At 35.8% G+C, this 26,513-nt stretch overlaps 1 protein-coding gene across 2 annotated transcripts in view; it reads right to left on the bottom strand.

The window, feature by feature from the left end:
- Positions 1-1,734: 1,734 nt before the first annotated feature.
- Positions 1,735-26,513, bottom strand: part of FAM174A (family with sequence similarity 174 member A) — a 35,449-nt gene continuing 10,670 nt past the window's right edge. Inside the window, exons 2-3 of one of the 2 annotated variants that reach the window (XM_060146169.1) lie at positions 14,717-14,851; positions 1,735-2,301 (exon numbers count right to left, since the gene is read on the bottom strand). In XM_060146169.1, coding sequence (XP_060002152.1) covers positions 2,298-2,301; positions 14,717-14,851 — 139 coding nt within the window. In that variant the 3' untranslated portion in view covers positions 1,735-2,297. Of the gene's footprint in view, positions 2,302-14,712; positions 14,852-26,513 lie in introns of those variants that run through there. The other variant, XM_060146170.1, reaches the window with a different exon arrangement.

Here is a 26,513-nt window from a genome sequence, read left to right as displayed (position 1 = left end):
ACTCATCCCTTCAATAATTTTTCTTACAAGTTCTTTTACCTTACAACATGAAACAATTTTTCCTTTATTGCTTCACTTTAGAAAGTAAATTAGGTAAAACTATATTGAATAAGCAAATATGAATAAAACTAAAAAGAGAAAAAAAAAGAAAGAAAAAAAAGAGGATAGTTGATTAAAGGTAATAGATTATATCCTTGGTAAACAACTAAACTCCAGAACCAGCAAGAAGCTGATAAGGTGTAGGTTGAGTACCCAACCCAAGGATTTGATTTCACAGTAGTAGTTACTTACCTAATAATTATAATTATGAGAAATTAGGCAGAAAGAAGTGACTTGATTTTCTAGCCACATGCAGTGGTTGGTCAGGCTTCCAGATCAAGTGTAGAACAGCTATATACTCCAAACCTATTCTTTCCCTCCATTTACTCCCCTCCTGAGCTGTGAATGCAATTACACTAGTTTCCATTGATCTCTAATTTTGGTTAGACTCTTACTAATAAAACAGCCAAAAGGAGGTACAAAAGGGAAAGGAGAATAGTTAACATGTTTTCAAACATCAAGATATCAGCAGCTATTTTATAATGTGTATTTAGCTTTGTAGGTGAAAATCCTAACCATTTTATCAGCATGCTTGTTACACATCTAATGAAAATTTATTTACATAGCTAAATAAAATTTTGTGTACTATCTGGCACTTTAATCAAAGTGTGACTTATGATGATGATTAAAATAGATTTGCAGTTCAGGAATGACTATATGAAAGTAATGAAATAAGAGCGTTTTTAACCAACATGTCAGAATTTCACATTCAGTTAAAAGATATTCTTTTTAAAGTAGTAACCTAGAGAAACTATATATTTCTTATAAAGTTGCCAGTTAGCATGTAGGTAAAATGCCAACTAAGTTGGCATTTTAAGTGGCCAAATACTCCAACTTACCTCATTGCTAGAGGATTACCTAACCTTGCCTTGCTGAACTCTAGAGTGGCTCCAGGGTTTGTTTTGGCCAATAAATTGTAGATGGAAATGAAATATATCACTTTAGGGCAGAAGCTTGTGAACTAGCATGCAGTTCACCACATCTGGACATTTAGCTACGAGGCAGTATTCCAGGCAGAGGTTTCTCCATCAGCCTTGGCCCTGGAGAAAAGACAATGAAGAGCAGAATCACAGTCCATAACAAATGGGCAGGGTAATGAGAAATAAATCTTTGCTGTTAGTCCACTGTGATTTGGGGACCATCTGTTACTACTATATGACTAGCCTATCCTGACACACACATTTAAATTACCTCCATGGCCCCTCTTGGCAAAGGAGTTTGTGACCCATACTTTTAAGTTCTCCTCTAATTTTTAGAATGTGAAAAACTGAAGCTCAATAGTGTTAAATACATGTTCAGAAGATAATGAAGTCAGTCTCTGTATCTAGGTCTGTCTGACTCCAAGGTCTATACACATACTTTAATTCCTTACTCTCCTATGTCATAATGTGATGTGAATGTTTTCACCGTTACTTTTCTCTCTCTCACAATACTGTAAATATATTAAATGGCTTTGAAATTCACTGGTTTCTGAAATATCTAATCAAAGTAGTATCATAATTTAACAAGGAAGTTGCTAAAATACAATAACTCTTTTTGACAGATTTTTCTAGAAATCAAATAAAATACATATGTTAATATGTAATTCTATAGTGTTGTGTTTATCTTGTAAACACATTCTGTACCACTTTAAAAGTATTTTAAATCATATTTATTGTTTTGCATACAACTCAGACATTTTTAATATTCAAAAAACCCAAATGCAAAGTAATAAATTTGGCTTCTTTTCCCCACAAAAATGGGAAATACATCTTGGTAAAGAAATTTTTAAATTGTTTTTACACACCAGTTGTTTGTTGGGAATTATAGTTCCAGGAAAAAAAACAAAACAAAACCAAACCTTAACTGGCCAAAAAAAAAAAAAAGATTAACTGATTAGTATGTAAACAGTTTACAATAATAAGGTAAGCAAGAAAGAAAAACTGATCAGAAAATACCCTGCTTTAAAGTAATTTTCAAATTTCTATTATGGTACAATTTATTCCCAACAACTCTGAGCCCATTAAGAGCACTTCTACACAGAGAAATACATAACAAAATGATACAGTATTTTTTGCAACAAGAAATTAATTAAAGGTTATCATAATATATGTAACTTAAATACCCCCCCATTGATAAAGTGGCTTTTTATTCCTTAAACATAGAAATTCTGCTCTTCATTGTAGAAAGATGAAGTCCTCTCATCAAAAGGCACATTTTTATCTGCAAGGAAAATAAAAATACTATAAATGCCCATCCTGGAACAAATTTAAACACATTTAAAAATATTCCCAAAGATTTGAAATGACAGAAGATAATGAAAGTATTTAAGGAAATGATAATGAGTGGCACCAATAAAACATGATTACTTTGTCTATATTAATTATATCAGATAATATTCTTCAAATTATAATTCTAACTTTTTTAAAGGAATTTTATATACAATTATTGTGGGTAATTAAAGGCTATTTCATAGTCATACTAAAGTTATATCCTTATATAATATTCATAAACAACTTTAGTTGACTTAAGTATACAATGTAGTTATTTATGTATAGTTTCTATAAACACAATTCTTAACTGATCCTATGTCTAAACCTTCAGAAATGAGGACTAATTGAAGTTGCAGGCCTGGAAGTATATTCAATGAAACAAATAAAAAATGCTTTTAATATTTATAATACAGTTACAAAATTTATCCATACAGAAGATAAGGTTTTCTCTAAACTATATAATGGGCAAATTTGCCCATTTTCTTACCTTATTGACTAGTTTATGGTAATATGAGGCTATATTTTCATCACATATTTTTATAGACTTTAATTCTAATTATACATCAGGCTTTACTGCTACTTAATCCAAACCATAGATTCCAAGAAACTTCTGCTAATAAGAGCCATTACAACCAAAAGCACATAGTCCAACCAAAGCCAAAGGTGTGCAGATTTTACTAACTTAATAAACCGTCCTTTATAATCATCATTAACACATAGAACTTCACTGGAGATACCTATGAGAATGAGTAATACTCTCTTCCAACTTATTGTTTTGTCTGAATCTTTAGTAAGCAATCTATAATAGACCTCTAAATGATTAGATTATTACAAGCTAATGAGATTCTAATAAATTATAATTTGAGGGTAAATTTAAGCTTCTTAAAAATATATATTGAAGGTCATTAAAAAACCTGCTACTCATGAACAATAAATAATTCCTCGGAATTCATGCCTACATTTAGTGACCCCCAACTCCAAACCCAACATTTCTCTTTTGCCAGTTGCCAAATTTAACCTTCAGAAAAGACTCTGAATAGCCAGAGTGACATATTATAAGCTGTCTGCTCAATATTTATTATCTCCTTTTTGTTTGCTAATAAAAATACTGATTTTTTTTGTGAGCAAAGTAGGGTGGCAGTCTGTTGGGGGGAAGGGGAGAGTTCTGAGAAATTTTGATTTCCTGATAAAGAGACAGATGTGGCTTGGGTTCTTGCCTCTCACTATTTTGTTTTCTGGAATACATATGTGATGGCTAAAATGGAAGCAGCCATATAACCATGATAAAACAAACATCAGAAAAGATTTGCGAAAACTGCATAGACGTAGAGATCCTGTAATCAAACTGCCATTGAATAGATGCCAGGAGTCAACTCCTGCATACTTCTTATGATAGGAAAAGATTTTCGAGTCTCTGTAATTCTAGGTTCTCTACTACTTGTAGCAAGAAATAGTCAATCTAACAGAAGCAGAAAGTAGAATGGTGGTTACCAGGGACTGAGGGGAAAGGGAAATTGGGAATTGCTACTCTAAAGGGTATGAAGTTTCAGTTATGCAAGATGAATAAGTTCTAGAGACCTGTTAAATAACATTGCACCTAAGGTTAACAATAGTGTATTATGTAACTAAAAATTTGAGAGGGTAAATCTCATGTTAAATATTTTTATCACATGTTTTTCTATGAGGTAAAGCAAGTCTGTAGTATCAATACATTTTATGGAAACCTCAGTGTGAGTATTTTTCAAGCTTCAAGAATGTTCTGTCTCTACACATTATGCAATGATACAATAAAAAAAGACATTTTCAAGGACAAACTAAGAGCTCACTGGGAAAATCTTAAACTATCAAAATGGCTATTAAACCAAATCAAGTTTGAAAGGAAAAACTGTCCTAGTGTAGTCAAGAGTATTGTTATTCTTTGTTCATTTAAATACATTTGCAAATATTAGATTACTGGAGCTTTTTTTCCCTCCCTGGTCCTTTTAAAGAAGAGATAATATCTTTGGATTTTAAAGAATGAACACTATCTGAGAATGATGGGAAAGGTTAATGCCTTAATAATTGTGTTTAGGACTTTTTCTGTCCATAAACTTGAGGTCCTTGTCCCTGTACTGTCCTGCAACCCCATTCACATAAATCAACCTTACAGGTGGCTATGCTCTGCGTCCCATGCCCAACTATCCCACTATATACCTCAGAGAGTCTGCAATCCAGACTATCACGGCAGAATATAAATCCTGAACCAAAGCAGTAAGTAAACATTTTATTAAATAGATCAACTGCTATATGAACAGAAACTTGTGATTCAACTGTTCTGTAAGTTTCCATTTGACAGAATTAGTTTAGACCAGATCAGTCAACCACTTTTGCTCTAGGTCTGTACTGTCCAACACAATAGCAATCTGGCAATTTAAATTAAAATTTCAATTAGTTAAAACCCAATAAAATTAAACATTCAGTTCCTCAGTCACACTAGTCAAATTTCAAATGTTGAAGAGCCACATATGGCTAGCGGCTATCATATTAGACAGGGCAACTCTAGACCATGTGCTGAGATGAGAAAACAGCATTACCAAACAGAATTTAATGTTACATATCATTTGTTGAAATAATATACAAATTATTCATGTTCTTAACCAATAAGGACACTGTGATGATGAATGGAGCAAGGCAAATTTTCTTCTAAGGCTCAATGTCCACAAAAAAGTAAAACATACAAAAAACCCCAAAACCCTACATGAAGGTTCTCTTTTATTACCTGTTTAAATAATGACAAAGACAGCATAGTTCCCTTTGAATGGGTAAACTACAGACTATCCTACTAGTAACACACACTGGACATCCTTAAATACCAATTTCTATCTAAAATAAGCATTAGTACTTTGACATATTCCTATACATATTCTATTTACTTTGAATAACCTTAGTGTTTATTCTGATAAAATGTTATGCTCCACATTGAAAGTAGTAATTTAGAAATTAGAACTATTTTCAAATTGATAACTGTTTGAATAAGATCTTCTTAATGAGAGTTTCTGGTTAACACACTTATATCAAATCTGCTTCCTGACTGTGATATGCTGATGTTAATAACCAGAAAATACTTTGTAGCCAAGTAACATTGAGCACAAATGTAATGAACACATACAATACAATACTAAATTTAATGAAGCAGAATGGAAGTAGCTAAAAAGCAAATATAGAGTTTTTAAAATTACATACTTGGCAGAAATCACTAGAATAGCCTTGAAGTGATAGCAGTACTAGCTTTTAGAAGCTGCTACCAAGATTGCCAAAATGTCCTTTAGTGTACATCAATATAAAATAATAATAATAACTTTACTGTTCAGCAGAAATCAAACAGAATAACAAGGTATTTTTTCCACTTGTTTTGTGTTGTAAAGCACTGTTTTAAACTGCGTTTTTGAGACTGCTTATGAGTATTTATTTCCAACATTTTTTTAAAGAAAAATGAAGGTAATTTTTAGTTAATATACAGCTGTCTCTGATTACTCATCAGTTTTTCTATCTGAGAGAGCTAAACCGTCCTACACAATTGTTAAAGAATTGATATTTGGTTTTCAGTTTTATAATTCCTTTGCACAAAATGTTTCAGTAACCAAACAAAAGAAATTACCTCTAATATACAAAATTAGGATATCAATAGCAAATTCAAGAGAAGTCATATTAACTAAACTGCTTGAGCTATTTTTTTCCACATACCTACAAATTTTCCCAGTTTGACTGTATTAACCTCAATGCTTAAATCTAGTGGTAAGGATGGTTAACTCCTCAATATCCATTCAACCCCAGATAATATTTCTGAACTAATCATGGTACTTCCATTTTTCTTGCAAGTGTTTAGTTTAGGAATGATCACATAACTAATGATATGAAAAACAAAAATAAAACTCTGTTAAACAGAGTTTCTGGGGAAACTATTCTCATTCCTAAGAAGGAGACACAAGATAGCTGGTCCCTAACTTCCACTGAAAATTACTATTCTGGGCATGATTATGGGAACTGCTGGCACCATCCTATTATTGGCCTCAGAATGAAGCCCGCACTTGAAGATGGTCAGAGTCAAAGGGATCACAAAGAACAGAAGCCAGAGCCCTGATGTACTGTGCCTGGAGTTGGCCCTACCTGTTATATCTTATTACATGAAATAATAAACTTCCTTCAGGAAATTTAGGTTAAACCATATACTAGCAGTTTCATATGGTTCAATCTAATGCAAAGAAAGTTAAAAATAAGTACTCCAAATTCTAGCCACCAACAATTACTATTAAAATTTTTATGTACTAAAAGCCACATTAAAAATACCCCTCTCAGAAAGAGCTGACTACAAAAGGATAGTTATATACTGTGATGAAATTTTTAGCAAGGAAATTAATTTACCTCTCTGGAAATGACTTGCTTCCCGTTATTTTGTGGATAGAATTTGGAAAATGAAGATGTACTAATTTTAGAAAGCACTTAAACAATGAAAGAACCATCAGTAAGACATGATCCAACAAGAATCACCAGCAGTTATACTGTAGACTAATATGATTCTGCACTACAGTTGGCAAGGCAGGCAAATAATAATATTTATATTCCTAATTTTGGGGGTCCCATTTGAAAAATGAACAATAGCGAGTGCTTGTACAGAAGACAGAATGAACAGACTTTAGAATTATTCTTTTTATGGGTATAAATCAAATAAATATTTGAAAAATGAAATGAGATTTCAGCAGGAAGAGAAACCTAGATTACTTAAACTCTCTGAGCCTCAGTTTTCCTATCTTTTCCCCTGCAGAGCACAGGCTCCGGATGCGCAGGCTCAGTGGCCTGGCCCTTGGGCCCAGCCGCTCCGCGGCATGTGGGATCTTCCCAGACCGGGGCACGAACCCGTGTCCCCTGCATCGGCAGGCGGACTCTCAACCACTGCGCCACCAGGGAAGTCCTAAAGCTTTTTTTTTTTTTTGCGGTACGCGGGCCTCTCACTGTTGTGGCCTCTCCCGTTGCGGAGCACAGGCTCCGGACACGCAGGCTCAGCGGCCATGGCTCACGGGCCCAGCCGCTCCGCAGCATGTGGAATCTTCCCAGACCGGGGCATGAACCCGTGTTCCCTTCATCAGCAGGCGGACTCTCAACCACTGCGCCACCTGGGAAGCCCTAGTTTTCCTATCTTTAAAGTGAGAGCAATGCAGAAACTACCCTGCAAGATGGTCTTGATGATTTCATTGTTAAGGAGCCTAGCACAGTGTCTGGTACATCCTGCACTAAGGCAGGTATTTACTATTAAGTGATATTATAATTACACCTATTATAGTTCTGCTACCCCACTCTGTCCAGGTTTCCCCCTGGCTCAGTGATAGGACCCCTGCCTGATTTTATCCCTCTAAAGACATTCTCTCTACCACTGTCATACATTCCTTTGCTTTTTTCTACCATTTATATGACTGCTCTGGGAAGCCCTTCCTGAAAATCCTCTTTCAGGGCCTACGAAGACCTTGTGATACACTCTCCATATAAGTATTGATTTTTCCCTTTTATTGAGAGCAACAAATGGCATTAACCATGATTATCAGCTGTTATTAAAGTGAGTTACAATAGGATCTATACAGATAGTCCCCAACTTATGATGGTTTGACTTAACAATTTTTTTTTGACTTTATCATGGTGTGAAAATAATATGCATTCAGTTGGAACCATACTTCAAATTTTTAATTAGATCTTTTCTCAGGCTAGTATTATCTTTCCTCTTTTGTGATGCGGGGCAGTGGCAGGGAACCATGCTTCCCAATCAGCCATGTGATCACGAGGGTAAACAAATGATACACTTAAAACCATTTTGTACTCATACAACCCATCTGTTTTTCACTTTCAGTGTGGTACTCAATAAATTACATGAGATATTCAACACTTTATTATAAAACAGGCTTTGTGTTAGATGATTTTGCCCAACTATAGGCTGATATAAGTGCTCTGAGCACATTTAAGGTAGGCCAGGCTAAGCTATGATGTTCAGTTAAGTTTGGTTTATTAAATGCATTTCCGACTTACGATATCATCAATTTACACTGGCTTTATCAGGACATGTCCCCATTGTAAGTTGAGGAAGATCTGTGCATCTTTCCCACAAGATAAATTTGAAATGTTGAATAAATTGATGGCATAATGCATGTTTAATATCTAATACCAACATTGGAAGATCAGAGAAAGTCCTGCCCATTGAATCTACTTCAAATGAAGTAATAGAGTTTGGACTGTATATCTCAACAGAAAATAATCTTTAAGTTACAGAAGGTAATAGGAATACAAACACACCTCTGTCCACACTTCTCTGAAACTTCTGTCCATTACTAGAAAAGAAATGTGTCTACCTTCCTCAAAGTGAGAGACAGAAAAAGAGGTCGATGTGTGCATAGACCTTGAAAAAAAATCACAGTAGAGATCTAAAATCAGTGTAGGTGTTATTTAATGCTGTTTGAAGAAGAAAATAAAAGGGGAATAGAAAAACTGGTCTTTGCTTCTTGGCACCCTGAAATATCCATCTTATTGCTCATTTTAAAAGGTGCAAAAGTAGGTCGGGCTTAGAGAAGAGCATTACCTCTGGTTTTAGCAAGGTCAAAAAACAATAATTGGGAATCCTAAGTCTAGCTCAGACTTCTTTGTTCTGTATTTCTGGCCTATGTATGTATATCTATTGTTAACGACATGAGGCTGGGCATTTTGTCCATTTTTGTTCACCACTGTATCCCCAGAGCTTAGTAAAGTGCCTGGGGATACATGGCAGATAGTCTATCATTGCTCTTAGTGAAAAAATGAATCCATCCAATTTGCTATGTCCTCTGGGATATCACAGGCACCTCCAATATTCATGGTTAAAACTGACCTCACACCCTTTGATAATAATCCCACTCCTATAAATTTACCCTGAGCATACACCTCCAATAATATAAAAATATGTATGTGCAGGTTTATTCATTGCAGTATAATTTGTAATTGCAAAATCATTGAAAACTATCTAAACATCAGAGCATAGGCAACTGATTCAATAAATCATGATACATACACAACATGGAGTACTATGTAGCTGTGAAAAATAAAATCTCTATGAACTTATGTAGCATGACTTACAAGAGATACTATTAAGTGCAACCAAAAAATATAAAAGAATATACACTATATGCTACCTCTTGTGTAAGAAAGAAGAGAAACATAAGAAATAACATATTCCAACCAACTTTCATCAAAAGAACCACAGGAGGACAAACCAGAAAATAATGAAGTTGATTATCTACAATGGGTGAGATGGGAAGAATGGAGTGGAAGGGATATGAGGGAGTGCTGCTTCTCTGAGTGTGCCAGAGAGTGAGTGGGTGTATATTCTTAAGATTTTTTGGTATAGTTTTTACTTTTGGAAGCATGTTAGTGTTTTTCATATTTTAAAAAAACAGTAAAAATGGGAAGGACAGAATAAATCTAAAACAGAAGCAAGCAAATGACTTAAATTATATTTCAAATGACTATTACAACCACATAGAAGAGGGGAGAAAAAAAAGAACTAAGCCAAATTACTTACTGTATCTGACTACCCTCAGTCCTGGGCAGGATGAGGCTCTGAGGAGAAAACTGCAAACAAATCCTAAACTCTTCTTGGTAGATTTGTTTATTGTAGTGCTCTAGGCAAAGCAATTCTGAAACTATATTAGTTTTATTATAAGATTGAGCAAAGAAGTAAACATATTGATGTTGCTGGGAGCCAGGATGTTGCTGGGAGACATTCTTAACACAATGAACAAGAAAAATGCCACTATGGAAAAGGAAGAAGGCAAGAAAGAACCCCGTGGGGATGGACTGGAATGGTAGAATGGGAGGTGTGAAGTAATAATATCTAAAGTATGCACATATATGCAAATATGCATGTATAAGTGTGCACGAGTGTGTGTGTGTGTGTGTGTGTGTGCGTGTGCATGTGCGCTTATGTATACATTTCATAAGCTTGTCTGCTGACAGGGCCAAGAAGCAAGGACGCCCAGTAACAAAGAGCTCACCTAGTACCCAAAGGAACTAAGCCTCCTTGGAGAAATGGTTGATTCCATGGCTGTAGCAGGGTAGGTACAAAATGAGCCTGGAACACCTTGTTAGGCCAAAATGTAAGGAAGTGCTTAAAAAAAAAAGGGAGCAAATCACAAGTGCACAGAAGCCAGCTTGAAGAGGCTCCCACTGGCAAGTACATCAGTGAATTATAAACCTTTGAAAAAAGAGAAAATCATGATTCCATAATGTCAATAAGTAGATAGGTAAGTAGATAGATAGTTAGATAGGCACACGGATAGGTAGAAAAAGAAGAAATGAGGGCAAGCTCTTGCTTACAGTACAGTGTCCATGCTGAATGGTAAATATGGAGGAAATGTTGTGGTTGGAAAATCATTATTTTGCAACTATCATAGTGAAGATTAGATCAGGCAAGAATCATGACAAATGGGTACTAAACCTAGGGGGAAATGTTGATGATAAGCAAAATATTTTCATGATTTTAAAATGTCTATTTATTAGTTGCAAAGGGGAAAAAAACAGTGCATACTAGAGAAATTAGACAAAACCTTGAAGAGGTACATCACAATTACACTGCTACTGAAGGACAGATGGACACTATGTGTCTCCAGATACAATATCCGGAGAAGGATGTAGAAAGATCTATGTAGTATTTCCACCAAGAATGCATACTCTGAATCTAATTATAAGGAAATACCAGAACATCACTTAAATATAAAATGAGAGGGATGCAATCTTCCATATCTATATTATGTGAGGAAAGAGAGAACACAAGAGAACAAATAAAGTAAAATGTTAAGGAAAGGTGATTCTAGATAAAAAGTTTAGGATACTCTTTGTACTATTTTTATTCCTATAACTTTTCTGTAGATTTGAAATTATTCCCAGACAGAAAGTTTTTTCTTTTTAAGTAATGTATGAACATATGCTCTTTGAAGAAAAAAAAATCAAATAACATAGAAGTATATAGAAGGAAAAGTAAAAATGAAAATGAACTGTCAACCCCCCAATCTCACCTCTTCCCCACTAGAAGCTAAGCTTCACAAAGTCAGGATTTAAAAAATTTGTCTTTTCTATTCTGTTGCTTTAATGTGTTCCAAGCACCTAGACTAGTGCCAGGCATTAAATAGTTGCTGTATAAACTAGTTGCTACATCATTCATTTATTGGATGAATGAATGAATGAATAGGTAAGTACACTTAACAGTGCTGTTCTCCTTACTTAATCTAGACATATGTACGTTAAAGTTTATTCTAAGTGTTTTAAGTAAATGGTATCATAATACTAAAAAATTCAAGCTGATTTCACTATCAATTATCACTGATAATTATCATTATCATTACTCCCAAAACTGCTTCTCCATTATTACCATTTCTCTCTCTTTCACCCCCCAAACACAATACCTAAATCTTGTTGATAATACCTTTCAAAGCCTCTTGAATAATTCACTCCTCTCTACTTCTCTTGCTATCACCTAGCACAGGCCACCCCATGTACGTGTACCATCTAACGGGTCTTCTTCCTGGTCACCTTACTCCTTATCTTACTCTTCTCCAATTTATGCACAGTAATCTTCGAACTATAGCTTTGATTGTTTTCCCTGTCTTAAAATTTTCCAAGTGTCTCTTTGTAACCTGTAGAATAATTTCTAACTCATTAACATGGATCACAGCCTGCCTTCTGATTCTTTGTTCTGCCTTACCCTCTTCCTTTTGCATTCAAAGCTCAAAAATCATTCATCCACCCATTCATTTATTTCACACATATTAATATAGCATATATTTAACTTCTTTGAGTTTCTTGAATACACTATACTATACTCTTTTGCTTCTGGTACTTTGTGACTGCAGTTCTGTCTCCAACTCCTGCCCCTGTATCCACCTTTCATTTAGCTAATTTTTACTCATGTCTCAAGTCTCAGTTTACATGTCACTTCCAAGAGGCTTTTCTGGACCATGTGTTTTTGGTTAAGTGTTCTGTGCCCCACTATTGGTTCTCACACCACCCTATTTTTATTCTTTCTCTGTTTATGTAACTCTGATTAATGTCTAGCTGCCTAATGGAATGCAAGATTCATGAGAAGCAGGGCATAAGAGAGGGATAAATATGGGAGAAAGGTCTGTGATGAAGCAAAATACAGAATAAAAGATGGATACAGGTAACTATATCTCATGGAAACTGTCCCCTTCTTTATGCCCCTCCTACCTTCCCTAGTTCTGTCCCTCTTCATCACTCCTAGGCCACTTTCCCCCCTACTACAACACAGATCTCGTTATCTGATTACATATATTTCAGTCAAGCGACATCAGTAGTTCTCCAATGATAGCAGGGCACTACCAAACTCCTTAAAAGACTACAAAATTCTTCCCGGCTTCCCTGGTGGCGCAGTGGTTGAGAGTCTGCCTGCCGATGCAGGGGACACAGGTTCGTGCCCTGGTCCGGGAAGATCCCACATGCCGTGGAGCGGCTGGGCCCGTGAGCCACGGCCACTGAGCCTGTGCGTCCGGAGCCTGTGCTCTGCAACAGGAGAGGCCACAACAGTGAGAGGCCCGCATACCGCAAAAAAAAAAAAAAAAAATTCTTCCTATTTTGCTAAAAAAAAAAGACCTTGCCCATCCCCATGACTTGTCACAGCTGATCCCCAGGTATAACACCTTTCATGTATAAATACATGTGCACACACAACAGGCTGCATTCCAGACATTTTCTGCTACTTACATTCTGAACAACTATCATTTTTCACAACTACTAAGCTCTGGATGGTTGCTTCTGACTGTCAAGCACACTTAAAATAGACAAACTGAGCTTCAAATTCAGTTCCTCTTTGGAAACAACCCCGACTTCCTAAGTCAACAGCTTCCTTTTTTGTGTTCCCTTTCTGTGTGTGTACAGAAGAGGTACCTCATATGCATTTAGCTTTTTAAAATACTACAAATACCACACTCTTTAAATACTATAAAAACTTTGCTGAAAATTAAAGGAAAATAATTATATAAAAAGTGAGACTTCACCCCCCATCCTCCTCAATGAGCACCTTCTGTAGGGTGAGCCCAAGATGAGAGAAATGGTGAGGTGTTCCCTCAGTCAGTCTCAGTTCCCAACTGTATTTCACAATTACTGTCATTCTAGTGTGTAAAGATTAGTATCTATCATACACAGTGGCTCCTAAATGCATGCAAGCAACTTCATCAGGTTCACACCTAAAGAAGCAGTCAACAACTGGCAATATTAGACTTAATGGGCATTGTACAATACTTTATAGGTAATTTAAGGTCTTTCAGGGGGTATATTTGAATGTTCTAAATAAACTTTAGAATATTCTAAATAAAAACATTTTTATGTATTCTATTCATGTTTATTTTCACTAAGAGACTGAATCCCTAATGAACAAATACAGTTGTTTTGTTCATGTTTATATATCAGGTCTCTAATACTATTTTATGGCATTTCATGAATGTATTTTTATTAAATGAATGAATTACCAGCAACTAAAAGCTCATATGTATTTGATTTAATAGCCCAATTTTTGTTGAGTCTTTTTTTTAACCCCCAGATTTCTGTACTCTTTCTATATGCAGCTGATTCTGGACTCCAGTTTTCCTTCATCCAACTAATTTCCTCCTCTATTTCAACATGTCTTTCCCTATTGAGTGGAACCTTTATTGCCTCCTTTCCTCATTCTATTTGCATTGAAACTAGTCTATATCCATGTAACTTTGTTTATCCAAACCTTTTAGGAAAGGTCTTAACACTCAGTGAGAATAGATCTGAGAATAGACGTTATAGCCACACTGTCAGACCACTGACGATTAGTCCCACAATTCTGCAAAAAACACTGTTTACAAATAGAATAACCCAGACTAAAACCAAAATATTTTCAGAATGCAAAAAGAAAATCAAGTTTACTAATCTCCCTCCCTCCCTCCCTCCCTCCCTCCCTCCCTCCCTCCCTCCCTCCCTCCCTCCCTCTCTCCCTCTCTCCCTCTCTCCCTCTCTCTCTCTCACACACACACACACACACACACACACACACACACACACACAGAATTATTATTATGCAGCAGTTAAAAGGACCAAGCTCTTCAAGGAGATTTACAATAATGATTTCTTTGGGGGATGATATTCTATTGTTTACATCTCTTTTAGCAAAGCAATGCGAATGTGAGCTATTTGTTGGGTATCACAAAGAACTTCATTAAATAGAACTGAAAATAATCATTTAGGATACAAACTGTTAAATGAAATTCTACTTTATTTTTTCAGTTTACTTGTCAAAGTACCTCCTGACTCATGGAATTAAACTGCTCAACACTTACCTTCGAGGATGATTGACATCAAACAATGTGTTATCATCATCCTCATCATCTTGTTCTAAAGGTGTCAATTCCATGTTTTCTATGTTAGTGTCCAAAACTCCGTATCTCCTAGTCTTTCGGTTTCTTCTTCTCATCCTATTAAATAGAACATTAATGAATAAAAATTATTTGAATATGGTATACATGATCTTTATACTTACTTGTAAACTAAAAATAAATTATCCCAGTTTCTGACATTGGAGGCATTCAATATCAGAATGGTTACATTTCAGAAACGAAACCAATTTACCACCTAGGATTATCAATTAAACAAAAGCTACTCCTGTATGTTTGTGTGCCATCACCATTTCTTCTGTCTGACATACCTTCTTCTCTTTCTGTCAACGTATAATGTTGACAGATAATCCCTCAAGTCTTAGTTCTGGTACAATATTTTTACTGAAGGCTTATGTTCCAGCCTTTTCCCCATCTCCTCCATGCCTTACCACTGTGCAGTGTTAGGTACTTTCTGCCCCACTATGAAACTGTATGTATATATGCACTCAAATTCTAGACTGTGTAGCGTACACTCCTGGCTGCATATCAGAATCACCTAGGGTATTTTAAAAAGCTCCTTACTTGGGCCGTATCGCCATACAATTAAATTATAATTTCCAGGGATAGGAACTAGACATCAATAGCTTATTAACGTTCTACAAGTGTCTCCAATGTACTGAAAGCCACTATCCTAGATCAATGGTTCTTGAAGTGTGGTTCTCTGGATCAGCAGAATCACAGTCATCTAGGGGCTTATTAGAAATGCAAATCCTCATGCCCACCCGGACCTAGTGAGTAAGAAACTTTGAATTTGGGGCCCAGAAACCAGTGTTTGAACAACCACTCCTTGTGAGTTTGATGCAAACTAAAGTTTGAGAACTACTGCTCTAGAGGAGAGAAAATATTTTAATATTTAACTATTATCTGTATATATATGAAGGCGTCTCATGATTTAGAACCCCACTGTCTCCTTCTCTCTCAAATAACTTGTTCTTTTCCTTCTAATTATTTAGAAGTTTGCATTTATGTGTGCTGCGTATGTATTTATTTGAGTGTTTATTTGCCTGTCTCTCCCACTAAGTTGCATGAGGAGAGAAGCCATGCCTATCATGTTCAGCACTGTATTACTACTTTGTAGCACAGTGTCTGATTAAGATTCTCCTTAAATATTTGTTGAGGGTCTGAGTGACATCATATTCTAGTTCAGTGATCCAAATCTGACCCTGAAATCAATGCCTATATCACCTCCAATGTAACAACCTCAACTCTATACACAGAAAAATGTTTCTATACAGAAAAATACAGAAAAATGTTTCACACAAGTATCTATGGGAGTTTAAAAACAAAACAGAAGATAGCAAGTAATAACAAATAAGTTTACTTAAATTCTGATTCACTTTGTGTGAGGTAATAAGTGTGATAAGAAATACTACAACTATAGCACCAAGTATAGAGCAATACGAGCCTCTGTAAAAATCATAGTGGGGACCCCTAGGAGACAAACTGTCCCGTGTGTGTATATATATTTGAGCCTTACTAAGAAATATTTGAGTCTTACTAAGCATCAGGCATTGTGCTAGCTTCTGGGTATAAAGTACCTGGCTGAGTGATCAAAATTTACAAAATATTACTAACTTTAGGTAAAAACCAAGATAATTTCCACTAATTACTGCCTAAAAATCTATTCTATGTGCCCACCCAAAGATGGTAGAAAAGGAAACCGAGGTTTAAGTATAGTATTTAGAGCTACAAATATAACCAGTGAAAGAGTTAATACTAATAACTGGCAAAAATGAGGTAGAACTGGTGATGGCATGAAGTATAAGCCTGTCTTTATATAGTGAAAAAGTACATGTGTTTAGTTGTTAAATTTACAAGTATATATATGTGTGCATGTTTCTATGCATTGAATATGTGTGTATGCTGATAAACATACACATCCACACATACCTTATGTAGACCAGAAATCTAAACTTTTTTCTGTAAAGGATCAGGCAGTAAATATTTTAGGCACTGTACATCACATATGGTCTCTGTCACACATTCATCTTAACTTCTTCAGTTATTATTTTGATTTTTTTTTTACAACGCTTTAAAAATGTAAGACACATTCTTGGCTCATAGGCCTTAGAAAAACAGGTCAGCAGACTGGATATGGCCTATGGGTCAGTCTGCCAATCTCTGATTTAGACTTATGAAAGTAATTTACAGAAGAACTAAGAACAGAAATGATAGAAGTACTGACACTGGAAGTAGGAATAGAAAGGTACAGGGGAATTATAATTTCACTATTGGTCTTTTTGAACCACGTGATTTAATAACATTTGCACGCATTGCTTTGATTTTAAAAAGTGAATACATAAGAATGAGTGAAGCCACTTGGCAGCTTAAGTTAAGAATATTCAGAGTCATAATTTCTTCTCTTCCCTTTTGCCAGTCTGTTGCTCAACTTTCTAAACCATATGGCTTCCAAACATTCTGGCATTTTCAGTCATGTGAAATTATTTTTGGAAATAAACTAGATTCTTTCAAGTCACATATTACATATCAAATAGTCAATATGTTAATAACCAGGTCATTGTCAGTCACAGGATACCTTGCCAAGTCTTTAAAAAGGAAATGATATGAACATAGAGTTTAAGGACTTTTGACATCTCAGCTGACACTCTTCTCCACTTCCAAGGTCATCACCATACCTTGAATGATTTTCCAATCTTTCAATGAGTGGCTAATCTAATCTGCCCAATAACACTGTTTTCTCTTTCTGTTTAAACATTTGACTGCATTGGTGTGAGCACTTTATCATTTATTTCAGCTTCTACTGTCTTTTAACGTGTATATAAATACCACTTTCTGAATCCAAACTCTTTAATAAGAACCTACTTCATATGCAAAGACTGTGTACTCTCAGGCACCAAATAAATAGGGGAATGCAGTTCAGTTAAAATGAATGTGGTATTTTAGTAAACGTCACTAATTCATACAAGAATAAGTCAAATAAAAAACTATATATTGTTAAATAGAATTTAAGCTTGAAATGCAACTTCCCTAAGAATGTCTTTCCTAAGTCCAAGGATATAGGCGGTGATAGCTGCATGGTCATGACAGCTTTATGGCCATAAAAACATCAAATATAATAAAACACATCCATATGCAGTGATTTTTCTCAGGGAAAGCCAGAAACACTTATAAAGCTTTAAAATTATTGGGCTGATTCAATGAACCACCTACTTAAAATACTAATAAATATGAAGTGAAAAATACAATACACATAAAAATATACTGAAACTTTAAGTAAAAAGGCTACTTCCATTTTTAATATGCAGTGTACATTATTTTTAAACAAAAGAGAGGAGGATTTAAAATTCATGCAATTTTAACAGCTATGGCTCTTATCCTACAAATTAATGTTTTCATTAAGCTCATGATGCCCAATTTGTCCAAGTATGTTAATAACTACATACATATAATCATAGATATGCACAGTTTTCTACCAGACATAGTAAACGCATAACTGCAACATGAAAAAATATTTTGTTAACAAAAAAATTGGGACTTTATCTATAAATGTGTAGAGAGGAAAATATGGAAGCCTAAGAAGACAAAAGAAAATAGCAATATGGTTTATTATTATATTGAATTATATTCATCATCACATGGCAATCACAGGTAAATGATCTTGATTAGATACCTTCCAGGTATTCAAGTTATTATTCAAATAGCTATCTAAAATAGATGCAGATTCCTCTATGTTCCATTATACTCAGGTCGGTAAGAATTATTTCTGTTTAAATAACATGTAAAAGCTACAGTAGAAAAATAAAACTAAACTACTAAGTAAGGTTGATAAAATTTTATGTAAAAATGTATGGTGCCACATAAAATAAACACAACAGAATAAAACTCCATTTCATTTTACTACTCTGAAAGGGAGAAAACCAATCAATGTAACCTGCTGTAACTTGCTGTACCGATCTGATTTTCTTGTTTTAACTGAATGCCTGTAGGGTATTATTAAGTAAGGAATTATATAAGTAATATTATTTCTTAATTTCTTCTATTACGCATTCAAAACTGACTGAGGAATATAGTATTTAGTGTATATTTTATAGACAGACACTCTCCTATATGATTAGGCACAACGATAAAGCAGAGTAAATCTTAATAAAGGTACGACTAATGATACAGAATTTGTTTGCCTTGACTTTTTTTGGCAAGAAAAGTGAATTACTGATCAAGAATGGTTTTGGAACTCATTTTTTTTGCACTGAGACATAACTAAATAAAAATTGGTGAGCCACAATTTTAGTTGTCTATGATATTCATGAAGAAATTCAACCCAATATATAACACACAGTAAAAATTATTTTATCTGAAATCTCTCTCATCTTCATCTCCCATTCACCAAACCTAATCACGTTTTTCAAGAAGCAGACACCAGTAAGAGATGAGTATGTTATGAGTTGAATTGTGTCCCCTGAAAATTCATATGTTTAAATCCTAATCCTTAGTTGCTCAGAATGTGATGTTGTTTGAAAACAGGGTCTTCACAGAGTCAGTCAAGTTAAAATGAAGTCATCAGCATGAGCCCTACTCCAACATGACCAGTGTCCTTACAAAAAGATGAAATTTGGAGACAGATATGGATACAGAGAGAACACCAAGTGATCATGAAGGTGGCCCATCTAAAAGCCAAGGAGAGAGACCTGGAACAGAACCTTCTCTGTATTAGTCTGCTCAGTTTGTCATAACAAAATACCATAGTCTTGATGGCTTAAACAACAGAAATTTATTTATCACCATTCTTGCGGCTGGGAAGTCTAAGATAAAGGTACCTGCAAGATAGGTTTCATTCTGAGGCGTCTTCCCTTGGCTTGTAGGCAGCTGTCATTTCACTGTGTGCTCACATGATCTCTTCTTCAGGTGTAAAGGAAGAGAAAGAGAGCAATCTGGACTCTTTTCCTTTCCTTATAAGGGATCAGCTCTATTAGAGAGGGCCCCTCCCCTATGACCTCATTGAACCTTTTTTGCCTCCTCACAGGCTTTATCTTCAAGTACAGTCACATATGAATTTGGTGGGGGGGGGGGACGTAAACATTCAGTCACTCTCTCATAACTCTCAGAAGAAACCGACACTGCCAATACCTTGATTTCGAATGTCTAGCCTCCAAAACTGTGACGTGGTAAAATTTTGTTAAGTTCACCTAGTTTGTGGTACTTTGTTATAGCAGCCCTGGCAAACTAATACAGTATGCAGAAGATTTATCAGGGGAAAGGCTTCTGAAGGATAAAGAGGGAGGAAGCTGGAGACGAGGAGGAAATCCTACAGAGGGTGATACAGGTCTGACACCTGTGAGAGTAGAAAGGAAGGATGACAGGATAGGAACAGCAGTACCAGTGCAATGCAATTCTGAGAAAGTTTTGACCAGACCAATGGTATGTCCTTAAGCAAAGGTTGCCTATTAGAGAAGGGAGTCCTCTTTCAGTCACGATGACCAGATTTGGCTACATTCAATCATTGGCTGGAAGCAGGTTTAGGAATCATGGCACTGGCATGGATGTTGTGACAGATCCAAAGCTGTGTAAACTAGAGGCTATCCCCACAGCAGGGTCTCTTAAAGGGAGGTTTGATCAGTGTACTTCCACGGCTGCCACAATCACAAAGTCCAATTGACTGAACTTCCTAAGAATCACTGAAGTTCACTTATAGTGCTTACCACTGCTACTATCTATGGCCTTAATTATTAAAATAGCTTTATAACTGTCTACCTCTGTCTACTCTGGTCACTCAGCAATCTCCCCTCTAAAATTACCAGTGGTTTCCTACTGCTTGGCAGTAAATGATTCTGTAATAAGGCCTATAAAGTTCAACACAGGATGGCTCATACTTTTCTCTCTAGCCTCACCTTGCTCTTGACTCTACATTCTACTTCACTTTCTATACTCCATTGACAAAGCCTTCCCTCATTCCCTCATAATAGCTATGCTTTCTCTGACATTGGCACCACAATATTGCTGTGGTACTGCCTATTCATTTTACAAGGAAGCCTTCCCTAATCTACCCGCCTAGGTCACAAGCACCTATTATTGGCTTCCATACCACCCATACACATATCCTTTGAAGAACTTATCAAAGATGTACTTGCACACTTATTTTTGTAACTTTTTATCTTCTCTATTAGACCATTAATTTCATGGGAACAGGAAATAGATCTGTTCTTATCCCTCTGCCTACAGCACACAAGGACTGGCATAAAGCATATGCCTAGGGCTTCCCTGGTGGTGCACTGGTTGGGGCTCTGCCTGGCGATGCAGGGGATGTGGGTTTGTGCCCTGTTCTGGGAGGATCCTGCATGCCGTGGAGCGGCTGGGCCTGTGGGCCATGGCCGCTGAGCCTGCACGTCCGGGAGAGGCCGCAGCGGTACCGCAAAAAAAAAAAGCATATGCCTAATAAATATCTGTTAAATTATTTAACTGAAATATTCAGATTCGCAATAGGTCTTGCATTTTCTCTGTATAACAAAGACACCTACAATTTTATATGCAAATCATCACCTCTGGTATAAGAGAAGCCAGAAAGAACACCATCTCCAGAACCATACCACAGCAAAACCTAAGGGATCTAGCCAATTTTTATATTGTAATTTGGATAATAGCCCCCTGGCTCAGGACACACACAACACACAACACACAACACACAACCACACACACACACACACACACACACACACACACACACACTGCTAGAATAATTAAGCATATGTTTACCTCTAAGATACTCATTTAGGATGTTTTAGGTAGATTAGCCTACCTGCTTTAGCCCAGGTGATTCTCATATGCTACCTCAATTAGAACCACCAATATTCAACTTGTATCCTGTGCTGTGGAGTTTCATTTTTATCTTTTGGGTATGTAAATTTACCATATTATAACATGCAGTTATTCTTTATTTACACACTAAATAATTGAAGTTTATCCTTTCAAAAGCCAAACTATTGTTTTTCTTTTAAAATCTCAGCATTCTACATGGAGCCATATCCAACACTAGAGCTATCCATGCCTTAATATATAGGATAGAATGAGTTAATTCTACTCTTTTTGATCTCTCAAGGATCATTGTAATTATACCACTTTAGTGTAAAGCAATGGTCCTGTCATAAGTTATTGACTCCAAGTTGATAGACTACAGAACTTTTGAATCTTTTTGGCTTCTTTTCATAATTATTCTTGGGTCCTCTCTTTTGGCTTATAAGTTACCAGGCTCTGTCACTATCACAAGCTTGACCAAGTGCAGCACTAAATAGAAGATTCCCCAGCAAGGTATCCTGCCACTCTTCATCTCCCGTAACATGTTCACTGCTAATACCTAAAAGTTAAAAAAGAAAAGATCAAATGCATGTTTATCTATGTTTAGGTTATTGGAATGTTGCTTTCTCTGATAGACCCCTTTTCTAAACAAGCTCCCTGTAATTCAGCATGTACGATCAGTTCTTGTGTTTAGATCTGTCTCCCATTTGATGGTATTCTGGTGGATACCCCCAGGTGAAGTAAACCTTAAGTAAATGTCATATAGCTTAGCTATGAAGTATCCTACATGAAGGTGCACAGCACATAGCTCCCTTGTCATCTTTCCTCTTTGTCTTTATATAGATTTCCTAGTGTTCTCTTTTAGGCCCTAGAATTTGGGATGTGAAGACTGATAATTCTCCTGACCTCCACCTCTAACAGTTCAGCATGGGTTTATTCCCCAACCGACTTTAAAGTCTTATTTACAAACCAGCGCCTCTAAGATTCATCCCGCCTCACCTTTGACTCTATGACCAACATTCTAGCAGATTTCTCTTACAACCTCCTTTTTTCTCCTTGCTCCCACCCCATCTCTAGCCTTGTCAGACCTAACCTCTTGCTGATTATAGTTTAAGAGGTCAAACACCACAGAGTATGGTATGGGGGAAATACATTTTTTTACAGAAAATACTGTAAAAAAACCCCAAATATATTACAATAGCAATTCTAGATACAGAAAAATTTCACTAAGAATATTACTATTTACCGAGTGTGCACATATGTCAGGCATTGAGCTAAGCAGCTTGCAAGCATTACCTGATGTAATCCTCACAACAATCCTATAAGTATCCTCATTCTAAACATAGAAAGTCAAAGCTCGGGAAAAATTAAATTTGGGACAGTAAATGGTAGAGCTAGGATCCAAATACAAGCAGGTTGATTCTCAAGTCTAGGTTCTTAAACATTAAGCTATATTGTCTTCCTAATGATTCAAAGTAATTCTAACCAACGTCCAAAATTAGCTACCAAACAGTCTTCTGATCCCTTATACAATGATCTTACATTACACCAGTCTGGATATATTGTTTTAAGTGAATTGCATTTTCGGGTTCATCCTTTCATGGTAAAAAGTAATGACTTGGTAGCTACTTACAATAATAAGTACATTTATGATGTTCTGGTTAGGCCATCTCTTAGTTTTGATCACTGTAACAGTATCTGCTTTTTGTTTATCCTAAAGGAAACTCTCTTCTGCCTTAACAGTACCATGATTTTGGTTAGACAGCAATTGAGCCCAGCCCTAAGAGATATCTAATGATCATAATAATTGGTGCAACCAATCATGAAAATATAATTTCCCTTTTGCCAGTCATTGTCTAGGGCTAAGTAGATGAAGCAGTTCAGACAAATGAGACAGAAGGGGTTAACTCAAGTAGTGGGGTTTCTGGGAAAGATTTTTCTCCTTGATAAAAAAAGAACATAGGAAGAGAAGGCCTCTTTTCAGGCCCCCTTCCCTCTTTCCTATTTGAGATACTATTGTGTGGGAACATAATGCTTAAAGCTGAGGTAGCCAACCCATGGTGAGACAAGGAAAGAAAAAGCCAGAATCCTTGATAATCTCACAAAGTCACTGAACTAAGCCTAAGCCTGCTCATATTCATGATAAGAAACAACTACAAAACATGTCCCTATGTTAAAGTCACGTTTAATTGGATATTCTATTACTCACAGGTAAAAACTTCCTAACTGATAAGGGCGTTGAGCATCCTAGCTTCTCTGAGTTAGGTTACCAGTGTTCCATCACCCACTTGTATGTTTCCATATGATTCTCTTCATTTTAAGAATCTGGATTTAAAGGTGGCCCATATGATAACTTGTCCAACTACTTCTTTACATAGTCCATATTCAGCACCATTCTATAAACACTTCCCAACGACTGTGTCATACACGCAAATGCTTTACTGATGTGCCAAAACAAAGATCTCCTTAGCCCTTTGGAGTAGCTAACAGGGTCCAACGTAGACAGAGATCAGGGCAAATAGTCTCAAGCATTTACCCTACATGAATATCAATTTCTAAGTGTGGCATGGCACGAAAAAGGTGGGGGAGCACTACCCTGGCCCAAATTCCCCAACAAATTCACCTCATTACTTTTATCTCCCAGAACTGTACATGATAAATATTGTTTAAATACAGAAAACCCCATTATCATATGTAGAAGAACAAACTAAAGAGATAGCTTTAGAAGCACGAAATCATCTGTGTGAAACTTTTGAAAATTGTAAATCACTATAGAATTTAAGGACTCTTTCATTCAATTACAAATAAATAAATAAAAAGAAGCACTCTCAGAAGCCTAGATTTTTGTCCTTATTATAAGAGAAAATGGAAAAGATCCATGGAAGAGATCAGAAAAGAGTGATAAGAAAAATAATAATCATTATCACTAGTAAAATTCATTGAGCAGTTATTATGTGCCAGGAACTGTGCTAAGTACTTGGTATAGGTCCTTGAAACAATCCGTTCTGGTAGATACTATCATTTTCTCTATTTTACAAAACCTGAGCTGAACTTTAGAGCTGCTGTGTAACTTACTCAAGAGTACACAGCTCTTGGGATTAGAACTCAGAAAGTCTGACTTCCCATAAGACTATACTGAAAAGGGGTTAAAATAGTAAAAAGGATCAGAAGCCAATAGAGGAAAATTACTCAAGAATTAAATGATTGGTAACAAATGCAGTAGAGCTATTAAGAATAAAGACCCTTCTGGTAGAATAAAGAACATTTGGTAGCTTGGAGGTGATTAGTGACCTTACAGACTGCTGGTCAAATTGCATGACACTTTTTGAGCCACTCATAGGGACTGGCATTTTAAACTGCTAGGCTAAAAAATATCTAGCAAGGTGGTTATGAATAGTTTATATTCCTCCTTGATTCCTAGAGCAAAGATGGATCAGGGAGGTGTAAATATGTTGTTTCGGTGATGGTATTCTTTTCTTTTTGCACCCATATTCCTTTATTGGTAGTATCTCTACCACAATAAACTGTCTGGTGAGATGATAATTAAGATTCCCACCACCTCTGCCAATAGATAGACTTAATTTATTTCTCCTTCCATGGAATTTGATTCCTAAGCTGAGGGACAAAGAGACTGAAAACTACTGCGTATCTATACAATGGTATGTTCCTGCAAAGAAACCTGTGTGGTATTTTGATGTCTTGTCTCCTAAGCTGACTTAGTTTCTGCCTGTTCCCAGAACCGATTCTCCAGTTTCTCTTTGACTTTCTGAGATCTCAACATTCTTCCAGTAAATCCCCATTAGTTTAAGTTAGCCAGGCTTGTTCTATCTGTTTAACTAAAATAGTAACTGATAGAAGCAGTAATCTAATATTCCTTTAATATTAGAATGAAGCATGAAAGGAAAAGTGTACAGGAGGAGAAAGATGGGGAATGTTATTTATTATAATGTTATTTATTATAAAATGTTATTTTATAATATATAAAATTTTTTTATTTTTCTAATTTAATGGATTTTTATAATATATAAAAATATAAAATAATATATTAAAAATATAAAAAATATATAAAAATATAAAAAACATATAATAATATAAAAAATTTATTTTTATAATTAAATGGATTTTTATAATATATAAACATCCATTTAATATATAAAATGTTATTTATTATAAAAAACATTTATTTTCTCAGTCTAATCAAACTTAGTTCATTTACTAAATGTCTGAGTGCAAACACTGTACTTAGCCTTGGATAAAAAATGATAAGTAGGGCTTCCCTGGTGGCGCAGTGGTTGGAAGTCCGCCTGCCGATGCAGGGGACACGAGTTTGTGCCCCCGTCTGGGAAGATCCCACATGCTGCAGAGCGGCTGGGCCTGTGAGCCATGGCCGCTGGGCCTGCACGTCCGGAGCCTGTGCTTCGCAACGAGAGAGGCCACAACAGTGAAAGGCCCGCATACCGCAAAAAAAAAAAAAAAAAAAAAAAAAAAAAAAGATAAGTAAATAGCCTTTGTTCTCATGTTTTTGAGTCTTCCCCAGACTCACACTGATCCCCGACAAGAACTAAGAATGCTCATTCATTAGGCAACTACTGACTCAGTGCCTACCCTATTTTGTACATAACGTTCAGCACTGGGGATATAATAGAGAATGAGACAGCCTCTTCTCATAAAGACTATGTATTAATCTTAGGAAGCCTACTCTGTTCCTTCTCTCTATATATATTTCAATTTCTACAGAGAGAATCTAATTGTTATTTGGAATATTTCCAGACTCAAAGGGAAAGTTATCTCTAGTTACACATTCATTATAACTGAATTAGATTAAAGTAAAACAATATGGACATTTCATGGACTTCAACTACTTTACAAGTAAAATATTCTGTGTTTTCACGTATCAGTTAATGAAATGATGATTTTGGCCCATTCTTCCCCCTCGGCACAAATAAATAATGCT

Source organism: Lagenorhynchus albirostris, chromosome 3, assembly GCF_949774975.1.
Source record: "Lagenorhynchus albirostris chromosome 3, mLagAlb1.1, whole genome shotgun sequence".
Classification (NCBI taxonomy): domain Eukaryota; kingdom Metazoa; phylum Chordata; class Mammalia; order Artiodactyla; family Delphinidae; genus Lagenorhynchus; species Lagenorhynchus albirostris.
This window is presented reverse-complemented; position numbering and strand designations above follow the sequence as displayed.